Here is a 26,453-nt window from a genome sequence, read left to right as displayed (position 1 = left end):
CTCCAGCATCTGCAGTTCCTGCTATCTCATATTTCAAACTACGTTTTGTGGTTCAGTTATTATTTGATTTTTCAATAAAATGTAGAAGTCATTGCATTTTTATTTACAACACAATTTTTGGTCTGTGTTAGGAATTTACTTATTCCAGTTGGATTTCCAATTGAGAGACCATGGGCAAGGTTTATTGTGAAGATTTACAAAGCTCAGGGACTGCCGAAGATGAATTCTAGCCTTGTGGCAAATGTAACAAAAGCACTCATGGGAGACAACAAGGATTTTGTGGATCCATATGTCATTGTCACCTTTTCTGGTCAAAGGGTATTTACTACCTTTCAAATATTTCTCTGTTTATTTGCAAGTTCATTGCATAATTCTGCAACATTACCAACAGGATTGCAACTTGAAATCAACTTTTGTTGCCTCCTATTTACTTTTATCTAACCTTATTCATTATTCATGAATAGGATTACTCAGACTTATGACTAGGATATTTACCATCTATTATGTTATGTTGTTTACGTCAAAATCAAAGGACTGATTTAGCTCTGGCTCACTGGCAGAATCTGGGCAGGTAGGTGGTTGAAATGGCCACCATGACATCTTGTAGGGTATAATGCTATTCTCTTTTTCTCACACTGAAAGAAAATTAGGCCTTTCTTTAAAAATGCATCTTGGGCCCAATGCCCCAGACCTTTAATCCGAAACCTGCGTGAGGAAGCTGTTGGGGTTTAGAAACAGCAGTAGGTCATTCAGTGTCTCAAACGATAGGCATGTGAAGAGAAAAAGATGAATGAAGACAAGTATAGGTCCCTTGCAATCAGTGACAGGAGAACAAAGAGTTAACAATCCAATTAAATACGTATTTTGGTTCTGTTGCCACAAAGGAGGTCACAAATAACATTATAAAAATTTTGAGCAATACAGGATATAGTGAGAGAGGAACTGAAGAAAACTAGCATTAATGGTGCTGGAAAAATGATTGGATTAAAGGCCAATAAACCCCAGGGCGCAATAATTTACATTCCAAAGCACTTAGGGAATTGACCCTAGAAATAGTGAATGCATTAGTGGTAGTTGTTCTTCCTCCCACCTATACCCTCCTCCCACCTCAAGCTGCACCCCCATCTCCTACCGACTAACCTCATCCCGCCCCCTCTTGACCTGTCCGTCCTCCCTGGACTGACCTGTCCCCTCCCTAACTCCCCACCTACACTCACCTTTACTGGCCCCATCCCCGCCTCTTCAACCTGTTTGTTTCCTCTCCACCTATCCTCTCCTCTATCCATCTTCTATCCGCCTCCCACTCTCTCCCTATTTATTTCAGAACCCCCTTCCCCTCCCCCTTTTCTGATGAAGGGTCTAGGCCCGAAACGTCAGCCTTTCTGCTCCTATGATGCTGCTTGGCCTGCTGTGTTCATCCAGCCGTGCACCTTGTTGTCTCTTAATGCATTAGTGGTCTTCTTTCAAGTGTCTATAGACTTTGGAATAGTTCCTGTAGATGGGAGGTGGGAGTTACACAATGAGTGTTGGTTAGCTCAGTTTGTTGGATGGCTTGTTTGTGATACTAAAAACGTGGGTTCAATTCCTGCACTGGCTGAGGTTACCATGCTATTTAATCAGTTTTTGTCATGAATTCCTGTATCACAGGAATTTGTATTCCTTCAGAACCCCTGAAAATATATTTCAACACAACGTGCAGCTGCTGTCCTATGTAAATTGGTAATCATTTAAATGTAACTGTTGCTGAACCCAGATCCAGATTCCAAAGGTGCTTGAATTTGGTTGGTTGTAGTTCCTTCAAAGGCCCACAGGAGATGTGGCCAGTGTCGACACGGACTGACTTCTTCTCTCGATTTCTCTTATGACAGAACTTTACCTTTACTGTCTCCTTCTGTTTTCAGGGCCGAACATCTGTACAGAAAAGCTGTGCTGACCCTGTCTGGAGTGAGCAGATCATTTTCAAAGAAATGTTTCCACCACTTTGTCGACGAGTCAAAATTCAGGTTTGGGATGAAGGAAATGTTAATGATGTTGCCATAGGAACTCATTACATTGACTTGAAGAAAATATCAAATGAACAGGATGGAGATAAAGGTTAAATCCCATTTGTAAAATTTTTCAGTTAAAAAAAAAATCAATAACCACTTAAAATTTTCATTGAAATGAATAGTTTGTCTAAAATGAAATCTGTTAAGTGCTCAATATTTAGAACTAAAATATATATCAACAGCAAGGTGGTGATTTGTTGTGAACATTGCTACCTTTTTTATTCATATACTTAAGATTTTGAAATGAATTCTTCAGATTTCAACAGATCTGCAAGCTGTACTTGTGGCCATCAAGAAAACAAAGTATTGACACTCATTACTAAATACAAGTTGTGAAAGTTATAAAGGGTGATTTTCCTCAGCTTTACTCTTGCCTCAGAATTGCACTGGCTGCCAATACAATTAGTAATTTGGGCACACCCTGTAAAAGTTTCCAAACATTAATTTGAATGGATGGAAGGTCGTGGAAAGTGTTACAAAATTGTCTGATCTGTGTTTCCGGTGGGCGAGCCTCCACATAAAGTGTACTATTTCAGAAAAACTTCTATACAGTTTGACTCTGGTCATAAAGTGTATATTTTCAGCTCCCTGAATAACAGGAAGGATTTTATTGACCCTCGAGAGGGGACACAGATGAAAAATTAGGACCTTTTTTTGTTGTGGACAATTTCCTAAAAGCTGTTGGCCAAATTCCAATTTGGTGATGGAGATGTGAATGAAGATGTGGGAGAAACAATTTTAATACTTTTGCTAGTAATTTGAAAATATGCAGTTCAAACCCTGCTGTACTTTCATGTGCCATTTTCTATAGTTGGCAATGTCTTAGGTCATGACCCTTCATATATTTCTTCTAATGTTGGGGCCACCATTGACAGCCCTATAGCAAATTTGGTTACCTCCCGTCCCTCAATATCCTTGTGTTTGGATGGCTCCCGGAAGAGCCAATTTAAAAAGTAACCAAATTGGCAAATTCAAGATCACTGGGGAAAGTGTGCGGAGGAGATGGGAGTATTCTGACCTTTAATTGTTAAATGTTTTGAGAATTTAAGATGTCACTATTAGATACTCTATTGTAACGTAAATGTGTTTGCACTGCAGTGATACATCATAGGGCTTCGTCAGCAAAGGTAAATTATCCATTATATCAACCAGCATTATTTAAGTGTCAAGACGCATTAGAGTACTTTACCCTTGGAGAAAATCAATCATGCATTCCAAATGGTAGGAAACTTGTCTTTCTTACAGTTGTGGCTGTGATTGAAATATTAGGAAATCCTTAACTATTAAAAAAAACTGCCAAGCTGTCGAAACTTAAAGCATTACTAACCATGTGCTCCATTCATTTGATTGATGGGTAATCAACTTTGAAATGGAACTGAAGTGCCATCTGGTGTTTCAGTTTCATTTCTTCAGGAGCTGCAATGGTTTTTTTTAAATACTCTGTTTATTGTTAATACTAATTTCAATTTCCGAATCTCCAGACCCACAATTCTAAGTAGGGGCTTTGATAGGTTTTGATTTGATGTTTTAAGAGATTATTAAAGGATTATCAATCCTGTAGTAAGTGAATAAATGTTTGTTTTACAATAGACTGACCACTTGAGGGATTTTTTTTAATGCTTTTATGAAGGAGAATTTTTTTCAGTATGGTGTATTTGGAGATTGATTTTGATTGATTTTATTGTCATGTGTAGTGAAATACCGTGAAAAGCTTTGTTTACGAGAGGTACAGGCAGATCACAGTAAGCAAAGGATGTAGAGATGAAAAAAACTTAGAGGTATACAGGTTACATTATTTGAGGCTACAGTCCAATCAACACTCGGCTAATGGCCAGAAAGAAGCTGTTCCTGAACCTGCTGGTGCGTGTGTTCAGGTTTCTGTATCTTCTGCCTGACGGAAGAGGTTGTAGGAGGTCGTTACCAGGGTGCAATAGGTCTTTGATGATGTTGGCTGCCTTTCTGCAGCAGCAAGCTGCTGAGTGTTTGGTAAGTAGAGTCCATGGATAGAATACTGGCTTTCGTGATGGTCTGGGCTGTGCACACCACCTTCTGTAGTTTCTTACGGTCCTGGGCAGAGCAGTTGCCATACCAGGCCGTTTTACACCCGGACAGTATGCTTTCAATGGTTATCCGTAGAATTTGGTGAGGGACCTTATGGACATGCCACATTTCCTGAGCTGCCTGAGGAAGGAGAGGCGTTGTTGTGCCTTCTTGACTGTCGCATCTACATGGAAGTCCAGGACAGGAGATCGGTTATCGTCACTCTAAGGAACTTGATGCTCTTCACTCTTTCAATCTCAGTTCTGTTGTGTAGATGGGGGCGTGTTCTCCTCCTTTCTTTCTGAAGTCAATGATCAGTTCTTTAGTTTTGCCGACATTGAGAGACAGATTGTTTTCATTGCACCGCGTCACCAAGCCCTCTATCTCCCTTCTGTATTTTGACTCATCGTTGTTAGATATCCGTCCCACTATGGTGGTGTCATCAATGAACTTATAGATGGCGTGCATTCCGATTTTGGCAACACAGTTGTAGGTGCACAGGGAGTACAGTAGGGGCTAATGACACATCTTTGGCAGGGCTCCAGTGTTATGTGTTACTGTGGAGGAGGTGCAGTTACCTATCCTCACTGATTGCGGCCTATGGGTCAGAAATCAGAGGGTGGAGCCGACACCAAGGTCACACAGTTTTGAGATCAGTCTGGGGAGGATAATGATGTTGAAGGTGGAGCTGTAGTGAACGAGCAGTTTTCTGATGTAGATGTCTTTGTTGTCCACATGTTCCAGGGATGAGTGCAGGGCTAAGACTATGGCATCCTTGTGGATCTGTTATGTTGGTAGGCAAACTGTAGGGGATCAAGGCAGGTTGGGAGACTGGAGTTGACATGGGCCATGACCAGCCTCTTGAAGCACTTCATGATTATTGAAGCCCGATCTATTGGGCGGTTGTCATGAAGGCACACTGCATGTGTTTTCATGGGTACGGGGTTGATGGTGGTCTTCTCAAAGCAGGAGGGACTTTGGATTGTAGGACGGAGAGGTTGAAGATGTTGGTGAATACCTTTGCCAGTTGGTCCGCACAGGATCTGAGTGCTCGGCCGGGGACACCATCCGGGCCCATTGCTTTCCTTGGGTTGACTTCCAGGAAGACTGATCTGACGTCTGAAGCAGTGACAGGGGGAACAGGTGTGTCTGGGGCTGTCGGGGCAGGTGTCACCACGCTGGTGGTATTCTGCTCAAACTGAGCGTAGAAAGCACTGAGCCTGTCAGGGAGGGATATGTCATTGTCTGCCGTCTTACACTGTTTCATTTTGTATCCTGTAATGTTATCTCGGCCTTGCCATAGATGGCAGGACTCTGTTTGGTAGGTTTGGACCTCTAACTTGGTCCGTACTGCCTCTTGGCCTCCCTGATGGCTTTGTGGAGGTCATACCTGAATTTTCTGTATTGGTCTGGGTCACCCGACTTGAATACTGCACATCTGGTCTACCGTAGAGATTGGACTTCCTGGTTCATTCAAGGTTTACAGTTGGGGAACCCTCTGATTGACTTCTTTGGTACATAGTTCTCCATGTATTTGCTAATGAAGTTAGTGACGATAGTGGCATATTTGTCTAGGTTTTCCGCTGAACTTGAACATGACCCAGTCCATCGGGTCCAAGCAGTCCCAGAGACGGACTTCCATTGCCTTGGACCGGCACTGTACTTCATTTTGTGAAGAATTCTCTCGTTTCAGCTTCTGTTTGTAAGCTGGGGGGAGGAATACAGCGCTGTGGTCAGATTTTCTGAAGTGTGAGTGGGTATGAGTGGTAGGCATCTTTGATGGTTGTGCAGCAGTGGTCCAGAATGTTTGGTCCTATAATTGTTGGAATGTTTTCATATCCATATTAAAGACATCCTGTTGTAAGCTGACAGTGAATACTGGCTGTGTGGCCACATAGGATAAATAGTGGCATGGGGCTAAGAGGAGGACATAGCTGTTTGCAGGGACATGGAGGAGACCTTGGGTAATATGAGGAGAAGGAGGAGATGAAGAGGCATAAAAGGGACTCATGGTGGCACAGATAGTACAAGGGACCATTAGATGTTCTTGAAGTGAGTTTCACGGGGTTAACGAATGGTATTGGGAGCTGGGCAACTGTACTTGAAAAACAAAGTGGACCTTCTAACCAGCACACCTCTGCATCCAAACTACCCCCATACTCATCCTGCATTGCACTGTGGGACTTTCAATCCAACCTTTGTCTTCCTACATCTGAGAGGAAAAAATATGGCAGGAATGGAAGCCTTAAATAAGTTTCCCTGGTTCCCTGAGACAAGAATCTAGAACCTAGCTTAGAAAATTGATTTGTTTTCTTTTCAAGAGAGAAGAAATTGAAATGGTGGCTTTGAAATTTCCAGGAATTATGCAAAACTGACACAACTGCTTTAAGCAAATTGTTCATTGCAATGGAGTAAAATTCCAAGCCATTGAATATAATCTTGAGGGAGATGACAGTATCATAGGAATGTCATTTGACTAACAACCCAGATAATGCTTTGGTGTCATACATTCATTGAACACATCAGCCAGTAGAATTTAAATACAGTGAAGAAATCTGTAAAGCTAGTTTCAGTATTGGCATCCGTACGAACTGAGATCAATCATCACAAAAACTCAGCTAGTTCACTAATGTCTTTTAGGGAAGGAAATTTGTCATCCTTACCTTGTCTGTCCCACATGTAACTCCAGCAGCACAACAATGTGATTGATTTTTAACTGTTCTCTGAAATGGCCTAGTTTGTCACTAAGTTCAAGGGCAATTAAAAATGGGCAACAAATGCCTTGCCAGTGAAAGCCACATCTCTTAAGAAAAGACCCTACAGGGTTCTGCGAAAGGGAATTTAATTGTGGTATTAGGCTTAGGTAAAGGCATTAAAACCGATTATTTAAATTGCTTGAAGAGACGACTAAATGATTTTGGAAAGTAAAGGGATAAAGAAAACATACAGGAGGCTAGTCAATGGAGTCAATCTCCAGAAAGATAATAGTATACAGATGGTAAAGACAAAACGAAAGGAGTATGATCATTAAATAAAACTTTAATATTCAAAAATTAAGAAGTGATGTGAAATGAAAAGCTTATTTTTCTTTCAGGTTTTTTGCCAACTTTTGGACCAGCATGGATCAATCTGTATGGTTCTACTCGCAATTATACCCTACTGGACGATTACCAGGAGCTCAACGAAGGTTTTGGAGAAGGAGTATCATACAGGGGCCGGCTCCTGATTGAAATCGCAGTGGAAATTCTGTCAGCGGGTGCAATAGATTCCAAAGTCTCTAAGCTTACAAAGGAGTTGAAGAATGTACCAAAAGATACGTCTGAAGAATCCAAATCCTCTAATTCTTCTAATAAGACAAATTCTACTGAAGTTGAAGTGGAATCAATAGAGCCATCTTCTTGGGTTTGTTTTATAATCACTGGGTTTTTTTTCTACATTTATCTGGGGAAAAGGGCATGAAACTTCAGGAAGGAATGAAGTTGCAGTGACAACTTTGTTTATTGGATTTATTACACCTGGTAACTATTTTCAAGTTTGATTGAAGTCACAAAGTCTTTTGTTGGAATCAGACTTGTCAACATGTGTCTTTGCCTGGCCCCCAGCTCCTGGCTATTGAGATGTCCATCCCATACATTGTCCTCCTGCTTGAAGCCAGGATGATCCTGGATGAGAACCCCCTCCCCTCCCACATGACTCTGTTCTTATCCATTTTCTATGGTAGGCCCTCTTACAAATACCATTGCCTCCTTCGCAATTGTCATCTCCCCCTAACCCTCAACCTACAGCCCCCAATGTCCATGAGTAGGTCCCTGGGCCTGCTTCCCAAGGCAGTGGTCTGTTTGCAACCTCCAAAATGCCCCTGTTCCCCTTAGCTTCTGCAGAAGGACCTGATGGACTGACTGTGTCCCACACCCTTGCGTGACCCAACGGGATAGCTGCAGACAAGAAGCGCCCAGACCTCTGACCAATATCTGTACATTTCCCCCAACCACGTGAGCCTGAGCCTCCAGACTGGATACTGTGGACCATTAACCAATCCCCAGACTGTGGAGGCACAGACCCCTGACCAAGAACACCAGAGCTGGATGCTTGGCTGTGCCCGATCCCCTGGATTGGTTTTGGAGTGCCAGGACTGACAGGTTTCACTTTAGTGAGGACTGTTCCCCTAAGACTTTGAGCCATGGGCTGCCTGCTTACTGCACATGCAGTGTGTTTACCGTGTAAGCTGCTGATACCTGGTGCTGGTGTGAGATTGACATAGTACACTGCTGTACAGCAAGATGTACCCTGACTGAGCACTGCCTGGTTAGGTGAGTTCACTAATTGGCAAAGCAGGGTTGGTGCAAGCATGCAGTTAAGTGCTAAATAAACGAGTGGTTAGTCAGTGAGTGAGCAGTCTTAGTACAGCCTGGCCCAATCTGTGAGTCGGGGATTCCTGTCCATGTGTGCAAAGTGTCCTTACAGCTACCTTTCAACATCTATTGCTGGTGATCGCTATAGATTCTGCTGTTTGTTGCTAAGAACATAGCGGCACTTCACAGTATTGGTCAGCTGGAGTCGCCAGGTACCCACTCATACCAAGAATTCTCAGTGTCATGTTTGCTTGTGGTGCTGGTAGGAAGAACAGCTGTATAATAATGAGGTGACATGTCAAGTTAATAAGATGATTTCTTTTGTTCATGTGATATAGTCATCATTAATTGGGCCAACAGTTATTGCCCATCGCCTATAGCTCCTTAATAAAAGTAGCTTGTTTGGCCCACTTTAAAGGACAGCTAAGAATCAACCACATTGCTGTGGGTCTAGAATCCAATGTAGGCCAGACCAAGTAAGGATGGCAGATTTCCTTCCTACAGGACCTTAGCGATCGTCAAGTGGTATTATCGCTGGACTATTAATCCAGAGACACAGGTAATGCTTGGGGGACCCATTTTCAAATCCTGCCACAGCAGAGATGGAATTTGAATTCAGTGAAAATCTGGAATTAAGGTTCTAATGACCAAGAAACCATTGTTGATTGTAATGAAAAACCCATCTGGTTCACTAATGTCCTTTAGGGAAGAAAACTGCCATCCTTACCTGGTCTGGCCTACATGTGACTCCAGACCCACAGCAATCCGATTGACTCTCAACTGCCCTCTGAGCAATAAATGCTGGCCTAGCTAATGAAGCCCTCATGAATGAAAAAACGTTGGGTTTTTATAGCAACTGGCACCACTGGGCCAGGTTTAAATTCCAATTTTTTTTACAATTGAGTTCGAATTTCACTACCTTCGATTTAAAAGCATAAGCACAGAGCATTAGTTTGGGGGTTCTGGATTACTAGCCACTATGCCATTGGTTCCCCAATAACAAGCAATAATTCCCTTGAATAGACAACTCGCCACTCGCAACTCACTGCTGTCTATTAAGAAGTCACCACTGCCTAGCAAGAATCTCATCTAGACCTTAGTTAAAAGATGCAACGAGTTGCCCCCAACGTGGAGATGGGTCTCATTGGACTTCTCACATGATGCTGCCACATTTTGCTCCATAGACTACATCATTCAGGCCCCTGTAAGATTCTGGCTACTGTCACTACATCTATGAGGGGTCTCAGATATGGTTTTCACTCCATGAGATCCTAAAATGTTGTGCCTTTTCCACAACCAAGCTTGTATGAATTCATCAGATTAGATGGAGCTTATTACAGTTTCCAACATTCACCTTTTCTGAGCCATTATCTTCTACAAACAGCATTTAGTTTCTCAATGCAATAGAAGGCTATGAATCTACATGGGACAAGCAGCCAATGGCTGGCCAGGGTGCCAGTAGTCACTCTGCCTGCCTGAGTGGGGAGGTAGAGTGGAATTTTTAGACACCCTGCCCACCAAAGCGGTTATCTGGCTACTTTTTCAACCTTGGAATTAACTTTTTTTTAAATGTTGTGAGAGAGCGTCTTCTTGTTAAGTGTTGTCTTTGTTTACCCTTTGGGTGAGAGTAGGGGTGGAGTTTCAGAGTCTGATTCATACTGAAATAAGTATTCTCACCTTTTGAAAGATTCACAGTTGGGGTTTTAGAAAATTCTGTTTTGCTTTGTCACAAATATTTTAGTCATTTGAGAAACAAAGGACTGGAAGAAGCATTGATTCTGCGATATCTCTGTATTTAGATAGTCTTTCCAGAATTACTATCTGATGAACAAATGTCTTTTCCAGTCTGATGAAGAAACTGTCCAGGATTTTCTTCTGTTTGGTACAATATTTGAGGCAACAATGATTGATAGGAAAATTGGTGACAAACCAATCAGCTTTGAGGTGTCGTTAGGTAAGGAGTTACAATTTTGTCTCTTCATTTAGATGACATTGAAGTATTTAATCAACCATGATTACACTAAATTATGGAGCAGGCTTGATGGACTGAATGGCCTACTCTTGTTCCTATATTCCTATGTTAGTTTCAATACATTTCATGATCAATGTTTTACTGGATCTGTAGATGCTGAAGTCTGTAAGCACAGCATTGATACTGTACTGAGAAGTCATTCGGTGCAGCGTGAGAAAGCACACTCCTCAACTGTTCATTAATATCTCTCTCATTACATCACACTCTCTGAGGAAGGGATAGGACAAAAAAGAGAGGAAAATTGGTTGCATGCACACGTCCTACTAACTTCAGACAGAATAAACAGTGAAACCCATTAGTAGCCTTACATATGGTCAGTGAGGAAATTGTACGCTTCCAATCGGTCTTTATGGCCACTGGCAAACAATGACTCCCCAAAGAAGGTGATAATACCACATCAATGCATTCATGTGTAAATGCAAACATTGGCTGACACTTTTGTGTTCCCCAATTTTTCATTTGTCCAGTTATTTCAATGATGGTTTTGCAGCAAATGTTTGTGTGATTGTACTGTATAAATCCACTGGAAAATAAGCTCATTTCAAACAATGACGAATGTTTCCTGAAGAATTTCCAGCATATCTTGCATGGATTGATTGCTTCCTCGCTATTCCCAAAGTGGCCCATATGTAGTCGTCATAAGAATGGTGAGGCCATTAGCTCAGTGTTATTTACAAGTGATTCAAATAACAACTTCTGCTGTCTACATGGTAACCAGGGCATCAAGAGGTTGCTGTTTCCCTGTTTCCTCAGCAGCAGCTTCCCCACAACAATATCTCATGGTGAGGCTTGGCATTGAAATCAGTGGAAAAAATTGCTGATCTTATGATCTCCTCTAATAACCATAATAACGCTGTGATAATCATAAGTTCTAGTGCAATCTGTGGGCAGATACAAGTGGCGACTACTGGTCATTTGCCATTGTCAGCAAAACCCAGGCCAATAAATTTGGAAACTAGGGGTGTAAAGGCACCTCTAATCCTCTCTTTTTTAGGAGGTGTTGCTAAGAAATGCATTAATGGCTCAAAAGCAAGGATACGTAAATGAGAAGTTACATTTCACATTTCCTTTCTGCAGGGAATTATGGAAATGTCATAGACAGAGTTTCTCCATCCAGTCCAACCAAAAGGCGACCACCAGTGGTGAATGAGGGTGAAACTGTATCTCTGTTGAATGGCAGTGGGCCAGGTGATATGTCTCAGTCCGACAAATCAATGAGCACCCCTGAGAAACCATTGCTAACTGAAGGCAACAGGTAGAGTTCAATATCTATTCCTTTTTTATTCATTCACAGGATGTGGGTGTCACTAGCTAGGCATTTATTACCCGTTCATACTTGTTCTTGGTGGCGGTGAGCTGCCTGCTGAAACTACTGCAGTCCATGTGATTTAGGTATACGCATAGTGATGTTTAATAGGAACTTCCAGGATTTTGACCCAGCAACAGTGAAGGAACGACGATAAAGTTCCCAGTCAGAATGATACGTTGTTTTGAGGGAAAGCTACAGGTGGTGCTGCTTCCATGCATCTGTTGCCCTCGTCCTTCTAGGTGGTAGAGGTCACAGGTTCGGAGGCTGCTGTTGAAGGAGCCTTGGTGAGTCACTGCAACATATCTTGTATATAACACACACTGCTGCCACTACATTGGTGGTGGAGAGAGTGAATATCAAGGATTGTGGATGTGTTGCCAATCAAATGGACTACTTTCTCCTGAATGGTGATGAGTTTCCTGAGTGATTTTGGTGCTACACTCATCCATGCAAGTGCCGAGTATTCCATCACACTCCTGACTTATATCTTGCAGATGGTGAAGAGATTTGAGAGAGTCAGGACTTGAATTACGCATTACAAGATCTCTATCCTCTAATCTAATTTTGGTGACATTATTTATTCATGTGAATCCAGTTCAGTTTCTGGATAATGGTAACTCCTGGCTATTGATAGTGGAAGATTCAAATATGGTAACACCATTGAATGCCAAGGGATGATGTTCAAACTCTTGCTTGTTGGAGATGGTCATTGCTTGACATTTGCATGGTACAAATGTTACTTGACACTTATTAGACTAAGCCTAGACATTGACTGGGTCTTGGTACAGTTGGGCATTTGGACAAGTACTACTTCACTATGTGAGGTATCATGAACAATACTGACCATTGTGCAATCTTCAGAAAAATCTCCATTTCATCCTAACAGTGGAAGGAAAGTGGTTGGACCTAGGATGCTCCCATGAGGAACTCCTGCAATGATGTTCAGTGGTTGAAATGATTGGCCTCCAAAAGCCAAAACTATCTTTTTCTTTGACATGCATAACTTCAACCAGCAGAGAATGTTGCTTCTGACTCCCATTGACTCTAGGTTTGCTTGGCTTCTCGATGCCATGCCTAGCCAAATGAGACCTTGAAGATAAGAGACATCTGGAATTCAGCACTTTTGTCCATGTTTGGACCAAGAGTTAAATGAGGTCAGCAGTGGAATGTCAGTGAGCAGCAAGTTATTGCTAAGCAAGTGCTGCTTGACAAGTCTTTTGACAACTGTCAGTGAGTTGTTTAATTGTCTGTTACCATCTGCGATTGGATGTGGCAGAACTGAAGAACTTGTATCTGATCAGTTGGTTATGGAATTGCTTAGCCCTGTCTATCACTTGCTGTTTTCACTGCTTAGCATGCAAGTGGCCTTGTATTTATAGCTTCACCAGGTTGACACATGGGTGATGGCCCACAGCACTCATGGAGGTGAGTTTTGAGTTGCTAGATCTGTTCAAAACCTGTCCCACTTAGCATGGTGGTAGTGCCACACAATATAGTGGGGGGTATCCTTAATGCGAGGATGAAACTTTGTCTCCACAGGTTTGTGTGGTGGCCTCTCCTACTGAAACATTCCTATGCCCGTGTCTGTGACAGGTAGATGGGTGAAGACAAGTTCAATAGATTTTTTTCCCCCTTTTGTTGGTTTCCTCACTACGTGCTGCAAGCCCAATCCAACAGGTAAAGTTGTTTAGGACTTTAGTAGTGGTGCATCTGATCCATTTTTGGTGATGGAGATTGGAGTCTCCATCCAGAGTCATTTCTGTGCCCCTGTCATCCTCATTGCTTCTTGTAATTGGTAATCAACATGAAGGAGAACTGATTCATCAGCCAAGGTGGGGGTGCAACGTGCAGTACGTAGTAATCAGCAGGAGGTTTCCTTCCTTGTTTTTGATTTGATGCCTTTTGCCAAAACAATATTGGTAAACCTGTAAAATCTGGGATATTGTTCACTAAAGAGCTAATCATCGACTTCATGAAGAAAGGAGGAGGACACACCCCTATCTACATTAATGGAGTTGAGGTGGAGGGGGTCGAGTTTCAAGTTCCTGGGAGTGACGGTAACCAACAATCTGTCCTGGATCACCCATGTAGATGCAATGATCAAGAAGGCACAACGACGCCCCTTTTTCCTCAACTTGCTAAGGAAATTTGGCATGTCCATAAGGACCCTCACCAACTTTTACAGATGCACCATAGAAAGCATTCTGTCTGGGTGTATCAGAGCTTTGTACAGCAACTGATCTGCCAGGACAGTAAGAAACTACAGAAGGTTGTGAACACAGCCCAGACCATCATACAATTTACTTTGCCTTGGAAAAGCAGCCAACATCATCAAAGACCCCTCTCACCCCGGTCATAATCTCTTCCAACCACTTCTGTCAGGCAAAAGATACAAAAGCTTAAACACATGTCACAACAGGTTCAAGAACAGCTTCTTCCCCGCTGTTATTAGACTACTGAACGGGCTTCTCAAATTTCAAACCTAATGCTGATCTTGCTTTTGTGAACATCGTGTCCAACTGTAACTTTGTATGCCTCGCTCTGTTTACCCTATGGTCTGTATGTCCTTGTATGTTATGATCTGCCTGTACTGCATGCAAAATAAAACTCTTCACTGTCCTTAGGTGCACTTAACAACAATAAATCAAGTCAAGTCAAATCACTCCAAGACAAAAACTATTGATTTTGCAGACAAGTGTTAGTTGACTAAAGATTTATTGCATCCATCTACGTACTGCATCCTCAGATAAGGTAGACCAGTATAGTAGGAAATAGGTAAAACTATGCGACATTAGTTCCACAAAACTGAAAAGACTAACCACTTAAATCAAAGTCTCAATGGGGTTTGTCAAACTAGCCTCCATATGGGCTGGCTTCAAAAGCAAAACCCCAGTTCAAAATCCCAGTTTATGTGCAGTGCCACCATTGGATTTACATTTCAAACATAAACAACAGGCTTATACAAATGGTACTCCCAGATCATTAAAATTCCATCCTCCTTTACCAAAATACCTCATGCAAGTGCTTGTGATCAGCACTTAGCATGATGCTGTGTTGGTTACATTAGGAGACCCGAAGATACTGATGAATTGTCTAAGCTGTTGTAAGCCAAGTAAATGTGCTAATGGCTACAAGTTCCCATCGAACAATGACCCACTTAAATCTTTTAATGCAAAGATATGGAAATGATGGATGGAGGGACCAGCAGGTCAAGACCGTCCTATACAGTCACATCATAACTACGTATCACAACCCTATTAATCTCACGTATCAAAATGAAGTGGAGAGGGAGACAGTCAATGATTTCAAAGAGAAATAGGATAGTGAGAAACCAGGGGAAATAAGAGATAAGAGAACAGAGCCTCAGGTTGGGACTGACAGCATTGCCCTGTAAAATGCTGGCAAGATCTTGATAGGTAGAATGGCATCTCTGTGCCAATTTAGGACTCCCAATTCCTGGGACTAGTATAAAGTAAACGAAAGATAAAACCGAAGCAAATTCAGAGGAAGAGCATTCTAGGAAAGTTTCCTCTAAATTCTGAAAGCAATTAGAATGATTTTGGAAGATCACAATTACCCTAAGGCACATCAACCAATATCCAGCCACCTAAATCTCCAACGCAGCATGACTGCTTTTAAAAATGGATTACGAGACATAATGTGAAATATTTCTAATGCTAAACTCTTGCTATGCCAAACTCTTTTGACTGACACTCCATCTTCCACATTCAACAAACTTTATCTCATTCAAAACTCTGCCGTTTGTATTTTAATGTGCATCAAGTCCTGTTCAACTATCACCAGTGCCCTAGATGATCTGTACTGAATCTAAGTCTTCTAGCTGCTTGTACTGAAATCTCCTCATGCTCTTGCTCCTCCATCTTTCTCTACCCCTCCACAGTAAACCTCTCCAAAAATTCCACTCCCCAAACACTCCATTCCTCTGCTTCTGGCCTCTTGTGTCTCCTTCCCTTAGCTCCACCAATGGCTTCATTCATTTAAACACTCTATTCGAGGTGCCTCCTCATCTTTTGCACCATTTCTTAAAAGCCACCTTAATCAAATTTAGGCCACCTCCCAAATACCTTGTTCTATGGGTGGACATCTATTTTGTCTGATTCGCCTTACTGTATTATGCTATTGAATATTTTTCTACAGTGATAGCAGCAACTTGAATTTGTGTACTTGCCTTTAACACAGCAAAATGTCTCAAGACACTTTACAGGAGCGTCATCACATGAGGAGATAGTCATACCGGTGACAAAAAGCTTGGTCCAAGAGGTTGGCATTAAAGACCATCTTAAAAAGAGAATGGAGAGGAAACTTCAGAGCTTTAAGGCCCAGGCAGCTGAAGGCATGGCCAATGGTGGAGTGATGAAAATTACAAATGGAGTGGAACTGGAGAAGGGCCGAGAACTCTGATTATAACTCTATGTAACACAAGTTGTTTATTTCTGTTAATCTAGACAGGGAGACCATGTGGAAGGTAGGGCTTTGACTCTCCCGGTCCTCAGGCTTCCTGAAATCTTTGGCTCAGGTAGTAAAACACAAGTAACAAATACACTGACTGATCCTAACTCGGTCCCTTCTTTTGTTTGCAGATGTTACTATTATTTGCCATTTAATAACAAGAAACCATGCATCTATGTCAAGAGTCACTGGGAGAACCAAATCTTTCGGCTACACAATTCTAACGTCCTGGACAAAATTGCTGACAGGCTTGTTAGTGTTTTTTTTTAAAAAGCTACCTAATAATTAATTTCTTCCATCTACACTGAACTTGTTGAACTTTCTCTCTGACCCTTTCTCAATAATTTACCTGTCCCTAAAAGATCAGCCTTTCCACCTTTCCACATATCAGTGACCTTCTCCACTCTCCTAGGGTAAATTTAACCCTTAGGAATGGGTCACGTGAAATGTTAATGGTTTGAAAATTTTACATTCATCCTCAGCCGCTTCAAATCTGGCCACTTCTGCTTCAAAGGTAAGTGGCGATGTGCACATGAAGTACCACTCTCTTGCCTGGCACTTTGGTCTGTTTGAGCTTTTGAAAGAAGCTGCTAAAATGAAGGTTGGTGGATGGGAAGGGTGTACTGGGGGTAGGACTGTTCGTGAGCCATTGGGAACAGCAATTCCTCCTGACCTCACAAACTAGCCAACATCCTACTCCAAGATTCCAACTTCCCCTAATATCATCCTCTCCGTTGTCATCTCAGTGTCTTAATGTGCCCCCACCAAATGATATTTTATTCTATTCCCCACCCTTCATGCCCCTCCATACCCCCACCTCAATCTGTCCCTGCACCAACTGAGACACTCACCAAAACTACCACCAGCCCTCCTGCTATACAATTGCAATATACTCAGTTCCCTCAATTCCTCCTACCTGGGAAAGGGGCCTAAAAGGAGGTTGAAATGTCAAAAATCTGGAACCCAATACAAACCTGCTTCAAATCCATTTATTTCCAGTTTCAATGAGGGTCAACTGTGGTGGTGAGGGTGTTGACATGGGGTTTGGATGAATAACCTGTTCCTTGGAGGGCAGGTCAGTTATTTCAATATGCACACTTTTAAGCAGCAGTAATTTCCCCAGTGATTTGTAACTGAAATAACGAGTGTGGGATTGGATCCAGTAAGTACCTTTTCCAGCATTGCTTGTAGGCCTAGAGAGCAGGAGTGCCTTATCTGTCACGATCTCTGTGATCTTCCTCTTCCTCCCTTCTTTACCCTACCCTTCCAGCTTGGTCTTTCCACTCAACAGCTGTTCAATCTGGCTGGTTGACTGTGGACCAGGCAGAAAGATCAATTTAAATGGGATCCCACCATTAACTTTGCCATAACCTTCACATTATCAAAGCTTCTGGCTTCCACAACATTCCTCTCCCAACAGTACAATCACTCTATCACTGCCTTGAGCTTTGCTGACATCTGTAAAGCCACCACAATTCTTTTTTCAAGATCATTTAGCAGGATTTTTACTGTAAAGCAGAAATCAGTATCTGTGTTACTGGGGAACCAAATGTTAATTGGTTATCAACTCAGATTGTTAGCCAACCATAAAGAATTGTGCATTTGCTTCTCTACAAAGTCCAATATCATCGGCATGAGGCATTTGCATATGTTAGAGCCTTTTGCGTGTGCTGTACAGTAAGTTCCCAAGTGTGAAAGTAGATATGATATGTGTAACCATTTATTGAAGGTTAAGTATCAATGACACACTTGGCAATGAGTGTTTAAGAGGCAAACTGGTCACAATATAGTGAGCCTAACCCCCACAAAAAAACATGAAGGAGCTTGACACTTTTATCCCTTATCTCAATTTCTTATTTAGGAAGAAGGTTTGAAAGAAATCAAAGAATACATGAAGGTTTCTGACTCTAGAGTGAATGAGAAGATGAAAGCTATTCTGTGGGAATTTATAGTCAGATGCAGGTAAAATACTCAAATGACTCTGATATACCAACTGAGAACTCATACAGTTACACAATACCCCAAATGCCTTTCCATTTCCAAATTTAGAACATAGAACAATACAGCACAGTATTGGGCCCTTTGGCCCTTGATGTTGTGCCAAACATGACACCAAATTATACTAATCCCTTCTGTCTGCCTTTGGTCCATATTCCTCCATGCCTTGCATATTCATGTGCTTATCTAAAAGCCCTTTAAACACCCCTATCGTACCTGCTTTCACCACTACCCATGGCAGCGCGTTCCAGACCCCTACCTCTCTGTGTAAAAGACTTGCCCCTCACATCTCCTTTGAACTTTCCTCCTCTCACCCTAAATGCATATCCCCTTGAATCAGATATTTCAACTCTGGGAAAAAGATTCTGACCTTCAACCCTATCTATGCATCTCATAATTTTATAGACTTCTATCAAGTCTCCCTCAGCCTCCACCGCTCCAGAGGAAACAACCCAAGTTTTTCTAGCCTCTCCTTGTGGCTCATACCCTCTAATCCAGGTAGCATCCTGGTAAACCTCTTCTGCACTCTCTCCAAAGCCTTCACATCCTTCCTGTAATGTGGCGACCAGAATTAAATGCAATTTACATTTCATTCTTTTAGCCGTATAAACATATTTTATGAATACTTGCAGCAATTTATCTTTATATTGATTCTTTTTGGAATTCATGTTTTTATTTATAACAATTACATTTTATGGTTAAGTCTCTGCTAGATTGTGATGCACCTTATTGCTCCACTTGTAGGTGTTAATTCCTGATCCATATACTAGCAGATATGTTTTACCTGTTTAAATAATGTTGCTGCACTCTAATCTTGCAGACCATTTATATTCAGTATTTGACTGAATAATTTTTAAACAAAGGGCTTAAACAAATAGATAATCCAAAGATACTTACAACAACACAGAAAATGTCGTGAGTCAACGAAGAATAAGATTAGAAAAGCAAAAATGGATTAAGAAAAACAAATGGTGACCAAAAAACTGAAATGCCAAAGGGCTGGATTTTTAAGAAATTATGGGATGTAGGTGTCACTGGCTGAACCAGTATTTATTGCCGATTCTGAGATGCCATAGAGAGCTGTGGTGAACTGCCTTCTTGAACAGGTGCAGGGCATGTGTTATAGGCAGACTCAATGCTGTTAGGAAGGAAATTCCAGGATTTTGACCAAGTGACAGTAAAGTAATGGAAATATATTTCCAAGTCAATGGGCATCTTGGAGAGAACTTGCATGTAGTGGAGCTCCTATGTATCTGCTGCCTTTGTCCTAGTAGATGGTAGTAGCTGTGGGTTTGGAAGATATTGCCTAAGGAACCTTGGTGAATTGTATCTTGCAGATGATACACATTATTGCTACTGAACATTGGTGGTGGAGGGAGCGAATATTTGTGAATGTGGTGCCAGTCAAGTGGGGGTGATTTATTCTGGATGTTGTCAAAAATCATAGAAGCATCAAAACAGAGAAACTAGGAGCAGGAGTAGGGCATTTAGCCCTTCCAGCCTGCTTTGATAATCAAATGATTATTGCTGATCCTCTATCTCAATGCTCTCCATTACTCCCCATATCCCTGGATGTGTTCAAAATCTGAAAATGATTCGCTCTTCGATAACTTGATCTACATAGCCTTTTCTGGTAGAGAGTTACACAGGTTCACTACTGTTTGAGCGAAGAAGTTTTTCTTCATCCGAATTCTAAATGGTTTATTCTCTATCCTTAGACCGTGTCCACCGGTTATAGAATCCACCACCAGGAAAACCTTCCTCCCTGCCCTGTTAGAATGTTATATATTTCAATCAATCCCTTCTCATCCTTCGAAACTCTAGTTGTACTCTTGTACACCAATTGATGAAAGCAGACCGGTACGTGCAGGAAGCAATTAGGAACACAAATGGTTTTTTGGTCTTCATTGCAAGAGGACTTGACTTCAGAAGTAGGGATGTTATTCTACACTTAAAGAAGCCCAATCAAACTAATCTCTCCTCATAGGATAGTCCAACTATCCCCAGTATCAGCCTAGTGGATCTTCTCTGCACTCCCTCTATGAAAAATATATCATCAGGTAATGAAACATAACTGGCATACAATACTCTCGGTGTTGGTCACACCAAGGCCTTGTATTAATATCTTTGCTAGGATTATGTTCAGGGAATCACCTGATTGGAACTTAAGTGATATTGAATAAACACGGCATGCCTTAAACTGCACTTCATTCTTTTTATTCATTGACGGGATGTGACATCATTGGCAAGGGAGCATTTGTCACCCAACCGTAATTGCCCTGGATCTGAGTGGATTGCTTGACCATTTCAGACGGCAGCTAAGAGTTAACTACAATAGTGTGAATATAGACTGAAAGATAATGTCAAATTTCCTTTCCTAAGGGACTGGATTGGTTCATTCAATTATCGATGATAGTTTCAAGGTCATCATTACTGAGACTAGGTTACAAATCCAGATTTTATTCATTGATTTCAAATTCCACCAGCACCACACTTCTGACTTCCCTTAGCTGTATGAACACTATGAATTCAACAGCAGATCAGAGGCTGGGTAATTTGCAGTGAGAAAGTCAACTCCTGATTTAAAACACAGTTCAGGAATGTGATGGGGTATTCTCCACTGGCTTTGTTGCTCCAACTGCACTCAAGAAGCACAACACTAACCTGGACAAGCAACCTGCTTGATTGGCTCCCCATCAACCGTTCAACATTCACTTCCTCATCAAAGCAGTGTGTACCATCGACAAGATGCACTGCAGCAATTCATCAAGGCTGCTTCAGCAGGACTTCTCAAAACTACCGCCTGCAATATCTAAGTGAACAAGAACAGCAGGCACATGGGAATACCACCACTTACAATTTGCTGTCCTATTCTCAAACACTACCCTGCCTCTCACTATTCCTTCATTGTTGCTGAGTCAAAATCCTGAAACTCTTTCTCTGGGAGCACTGCAGGTGTATTTTCACAAATGGACTGATATGACTCAAGAAGGGACTTATCATTAACTTCTCAAGGGCAATTAGGAATGCCATGAAATACATTTTAGAGATGTCCAGTTAAGTTTCTACTCAATGGTAAGCTAAAAGATATTCATGTAGTGTGGAATTGATTACGATAAAGCCATTAAATGTCAAGAGAAGATGGTTAGAATCATTCTTGTTGAAGATGGTCATTGACTGGTATTTATGCTTTTAAATATATATTATATGGGATATATATAAAAGATTTATCACCTGAAGTCTGAATGATATCCAAACCTTGCTACACGCAGATATCAGCTGCTTCAGTATCTAAGGATTTGTGAATAATGCTGAACATTGTGCAATCCTTAGTGGTCATCCCCAGTTCTGACCTTTAAGTAGGAATGGCATTGAAGTAGTTGAAGATGCTTGGATTTAGAACATTACTCTGAGGAACTCCTGGAGAGATGTCCTGGAGCTGAGTGGCTTCCAACAACCATACCCAATCTCCCTTTGTATAGGAGTGACTTCAAACAATGGAAAGTCTTCTTCCTGGTTTTCATTGACCAGTTTTGCCAGGGCTCCTTGGTGCCATGCTTGGTCAAATGCTGTCTTGATTTCAAGGGCAGTCACTCATCTCACCTCTGGAGTTCAGCTCTTCTGTTCATGTTTAGCCCAAGGCTTTGGACTGAGGCCAAGTGGCTCTTTTGAATCTGAGCTCAGCATCATTGTCAGTCACTATCTGATGCCTTATAGCAAAACAACCCTCCCCTCACACTAACGAGGATTAAGAGTAGATTGATGGGGCAGTAAATCGGTCAAATTATAGCTATTTATGGACAAGTCATGCTTGGGCATTTTTTCAGTTTGTCAGGTGGACACCAGTGCTATAGGTGTACAATAACAGCTTGGCTAGAGGCATAGCTTCTGTGATTCTATGATATGGAATGGTAGTCAATTCATCTCATGCTTTCACTCAGAATACCATTCAGAGACTTAGCAGCATGCCACTGGATAGCGATCAGGGGTGAGCGATAAATGAGTTAATTTTGACTTCCTTTAGCTGCTGAGAAGAATTGCAGGATTACAATGAGCAAATGATTCATTTATGTCAATTATTCAAAGTTTTTTGTTAGCAGTAGCCAGTTGGTGGGACTTTCCCTTGAAATTCAGTGCTAGCAATGAACCTTTGCTATTGAATGTGAAAGAGCCACCCACTTATCTAACTAATAACTTAATGGACTTGTGTTCCAGAAATTTTGCCAGCTTTACTGAAAAGGAAATGGAAGGCGTTGAACAAACGGCCCTTGACAAGAAACGCTTCAGTACCAGCAGGATGGAACTGGTAGGACACTGACTGAACACAGTGTGTATAAAGGCTGTGACCTCAAAGCTGCTCCTGTTCAGCCACAGAAAGTCAGGCAGAAATCAAATTAGGTGTGACAATGGAGGTTGTGCTGGACTTCAGCTGAAGTGACCAGCTCTGAAGAAATATTTTGGTGTGTTGGCCTTTAAGACATGATGCCTCTTAGAATTGTCAAAGTACAGCAGCTAAAAGACAATTACAAGTATTAATTCCCATCAACTTCTTCTAGCCTCCTTTCCACAATTTATTCCCAATGCAATTCATTCCTTGAGATTTAATGTATGGAAAAGACAGATGATGGGGGTTTTTTAACTGTTAGGTGGCTGACTGACAGCTCGCCTTGCCCTTTGGAGCATGGAGGCTGAAGGATCTGACCTCAGAGTGTTACAGTTGCGGATAAGTGGCTTGGTGCAGCTCATTGTACTGGAGCCAGCACAAGGTCATTGAGGCTGTTGGCAGGTGCCAGAAAGGTTATTTTAGGGGGCAGGGGGATTTGCCATTGGAGAAGGCGAGAAAGTAAATACTGGGCGGCAGCAACTTTTTTGTGTCACATCCAAATGCTTTGTTTCCTTATTCAATTATTGAACAAAGACTTGAATTGCAATTTTGTAAGAATAATTCTTAAAAATATATGGAAGAAGCTTCTAATCTTGTGGTAACAACAAATTTAAGATTGACATTCGGCTGTGCAGTGTGGTGTATTTATGTGTGATGGAAACTACATATATTAATACACAGAGCCTGTTCTTTGCAGGCAGAAAGAATGCGTACATTCATTGTGCTGTTTTTACTGAACCAAATAGATGATAGACATCCTCTGGCCCATGGGAATGCCTTGACCTATCAAAGCCAATCTACTTGGTTTAAGTTTAAACAAAGCTTAGCAGTTAACTGCCAGTCATCACTCAACTGATATATTCTCCATGGCAATGTCGTGACCAAGCAGAGTCCACTTGATAGCCAATCAGCACTCTCTTCTCATAGTATAAATATCATTCCCTCTTTACTTTGGTAATTCTTTTAAAATGTCCTGATGAGTACAAAACAAAAAGCTAGGACAAAATGTGTTTTTTTTTTAAGCAATACCCAATGTCTTTACTACCTGATGACTATTTGTAAAAACACATTACAGCTTAGATTAATAATAGACCTAATCCTGTGATTTGAAGGAATCCTTGAGACAATCAGCACATTATCTACTTTGGACGTTCTAACATAAATTTGGGTTATTATTTAAATTCAGAATTAACCAAAGGCCAATGACATACAGCATCAAAAAATTGAACAATTGCTCTCTCCTGGCACAATGAAGAAATAATTTCAAACTTCCCTTTTTGGGAGCTGGACCACTCTGCAAAAATGGCTGAGTTCAGGCTGACTTCAGTTCTGTCCTGAATTGACACCTGGGTCCTTTATAGGTCGGCTTGCCAGTTCTGGTTTCTGGAAGTACTATCACACCTTCTCACAATCTTGTGTCCACACTCCAGCTATATCTCGTCCACCACATATGCTGCTTCACCTTCCCACATAGATCAGAAAACAAACAGTCCCATCACTGGTCTGACTGGATAAATCATGATTATCAGTCCAACAGATTTCTTCTCACCCCTGTCCAATAAAAGAATGTATGCAAAGAAAACTTTCAAAATACACCGTTCTTTTAATGCCTCAATAATTTTGTTTCTTCCACAGAAAAGTTCAGGGAAGATTTTCTTTAATTTCTGTAGTCTCCTACAGTATCCCCTATTTTTGTGTCTGTTAAACTTGCTCAGTAAAAGGCACTTACAGGTACAGGAGCTTTTAAACATGGCAAGAGCCAATATGTGTCAAAAATTGGCATACCTCAGCTATTTGGTTGAGGTTAGATCCAAATTAATACTTACTAGACCAAACTAAAATGGTCTAAAGTTAAAATTGCTTCCAAAAGAGAATAATATCAAATTGGCTGACTACTAGAAAATTCCAAAATATTATGCAACCTTTATAAGCAGTATAACATACTTCAAATGTCTAATACACTTCACTTCATTTTATTGGTTTCCAACAAGAAAATAAAGTTAATGACTTGGACCTTTAACATTGCACTTTTTGATTACAGTTTGTATTTTGGCATGGCTTTATGTTATGTAATACTGTAAATCTTAAGGAGTGAGGAAGTCTTGTAGCTTAGTGATTAGTGCTGCTGCCTTTGAGTATCTAGCTTCACATCCCACTCCATGACTTGATGATCAAGAATGTGCATTCGTAACATGGCCAAACAGGTTCAGGATCAACTTGTAAATCCTTCCATCACACAGCCGTGTCAGGTGGTTACAGAGAGAGAGAGAGATTTCTGGTCAGCATTATGATAGAAAGAAAATCACAATCTCTACTATCGCTATCCAGAGCTGCAGATGGAGATAAGCACATAGAAGTTGTCAAAGTAACTTGGACTCTTGTGGAGGGCTGGTGGGCATCGGATTGGTGCCAACTGCAAGGGGCTCAATTCCTGTTCCAGTGGAGGTGGATTTGGGATCTGCCTCCTTGCCAAATTTGAAGTGGTGAGGGTTGTGGCAATTTGGGTTGGACCAGCGTTTGTGGCCAAAAATGAAATAGAAGGAACAGACTGATAAGGAAAATCTTGCAACTGCAAGTTTAAAATAAGGGGAGGGAATGTTATGAAAGATATGGTTTCAGGATTGAATGAAGCAGTAACTATGTAATTCAAACAGCAGTTCTGCTCCAGGGTCATCACAACATGAGCCTGGAAATTTATGCTGGTGTGTTCATGCATTTAGAATAAATGGGCTTAATGCCTCTGCCAATAGTGGCTGGAGAAATTTGAGACAAGTACATCAAGCCTCATATCATTGTGATGCTTAACTACAATTTCCAGAACATACAGTCATTATGGCACAAAATAAAATCATTTTGCCCGTCAGGTCTATGCTGGTAATGGTATCTTTTACATTTAATCAATGTAGGGCTAAAGAAATCCAGCTGTTAGAGCATTGTTTAACTTTATGTCAGAAGTGGAGCTGAGGAACACTAAACAAACTTCACAAATAAAATCATAACCTCTCCATGTGTTACCTATGATCAATATTTGTCACCTCACTTTGTCTCAATGAAATTGAAATATGAGTAGGCCATTTAGTTCGAGTTTGATCCACCCTTCAATGAGGTCAGTGCTGATCTCATTAGAGCCTTAACTCCATTTTCCTGCTTGTTCCTCCATAACTCTCAACTCAAAAAAATTGCTTTATGCCTTTGCTTGAACCTTGTGCCTTTGACATGGGCTCCTTTGTGTCTCATGGATACAGCCTGAAGATAACTGAAAACTATAATGCTCTCTCCATCTATGCCCACTGATGTTTAATACTGTACCAGTGGAAACCATTCATGTGGGATTCTTTCAAGGACATTTAGGCTTGCAGTATTTTATTTTTTTAAGCAGAAGGTACAATTTTTTTGCTGAGTAAAACAATAATATCATTACTGGGTAATGGAAGATTTGTCCAATCACTCAGAAACAGCATCAAGAACAGTCAGACACAGCTTGATACCAGTCAGATATGTTTCTAGTCGAACTGAACAGATTGCTCACCTCAAGGAGAAAAAGGACAGCAGCCATATCATTTCTTATTCATGGACTTATCCAAAGTACTTGTGTCTTTTAAATGTTGTAACTGTACCTCTGGAAGTACATTCAACACACAAACCACTCTGTGTAAAATAAAAAAAATTGCTCCTCAAGTCTTTTTTAAATCTTTCTCCTCTCACCTTAAAAATATGTCCCCAGTCCTGAAATCCCCCACCTTAGTGAAAAGGCGCCTACCATTCACCTCATCTGTATCCTTCATGATTTTATAAATCTCCTTAAAGTCACCTCTTAACC

The 26,453-nt window shown here is 41.2% G+C and overlaps 1 protein-coding gene across 1 annotated transcript in view; it reads left to right on the top strand.

Annotated features, from left to right (window-relative positions):
- Positions 1-26,453, top strand: part of fer1l6 (fer-1 like family member 6) — a 110,807-nt gene that overhangs the window by 17,115 nt on the left and 67,239 nt on the right. The window contains exons 7-14 of the mRNA XM_048595947.1: positions 132-318; positions 1,902-2,094; positions 7,183-7,490; positions 10,286-10,394; positions 11,550-11,727; positions 16,383-16,503; positions 18,113-18,213; positions 22,465-22,555. Coding sequence (XP_048451904.1) covers positions 132-318; positions 1,902-2,094; positions 7,183-7,490; positions 10,286-10,394; positions 11,550-11,727; positions 16,383-16,503; positions 18,113-18,213; positions 22,465-22,555 — 1,288 coding nt within the window. The remainder of the gene's footprint in view (positions 1-131; positions 319-1,901; positions 2,095-7,182; positions 7,491-10,285; positions 10,395-11,549; positions 11,728-16,382; positions 16,504-18,112; positions 18,214-22,464; positions 22,556-26,453) is intronic.

Source organism: Rhincodon typus, chromosome 4 (genome assembly GCF_021869965.1).
Source record: "Rhincodon typus isolate 14 chromosome 4, sRhiTyp1.1, whole genome shotgun sequence".
NCBI classification, from domain to species: Eukaryota; Metazoa; Chordata; class Chondrichthyes; order Orectolobiformes; family Rhincodontidae; genus Rhincodon; species Rhincodon typus.
This window is presented reverse-complemented; position numbering and strand designations above follow the sequence as displayed.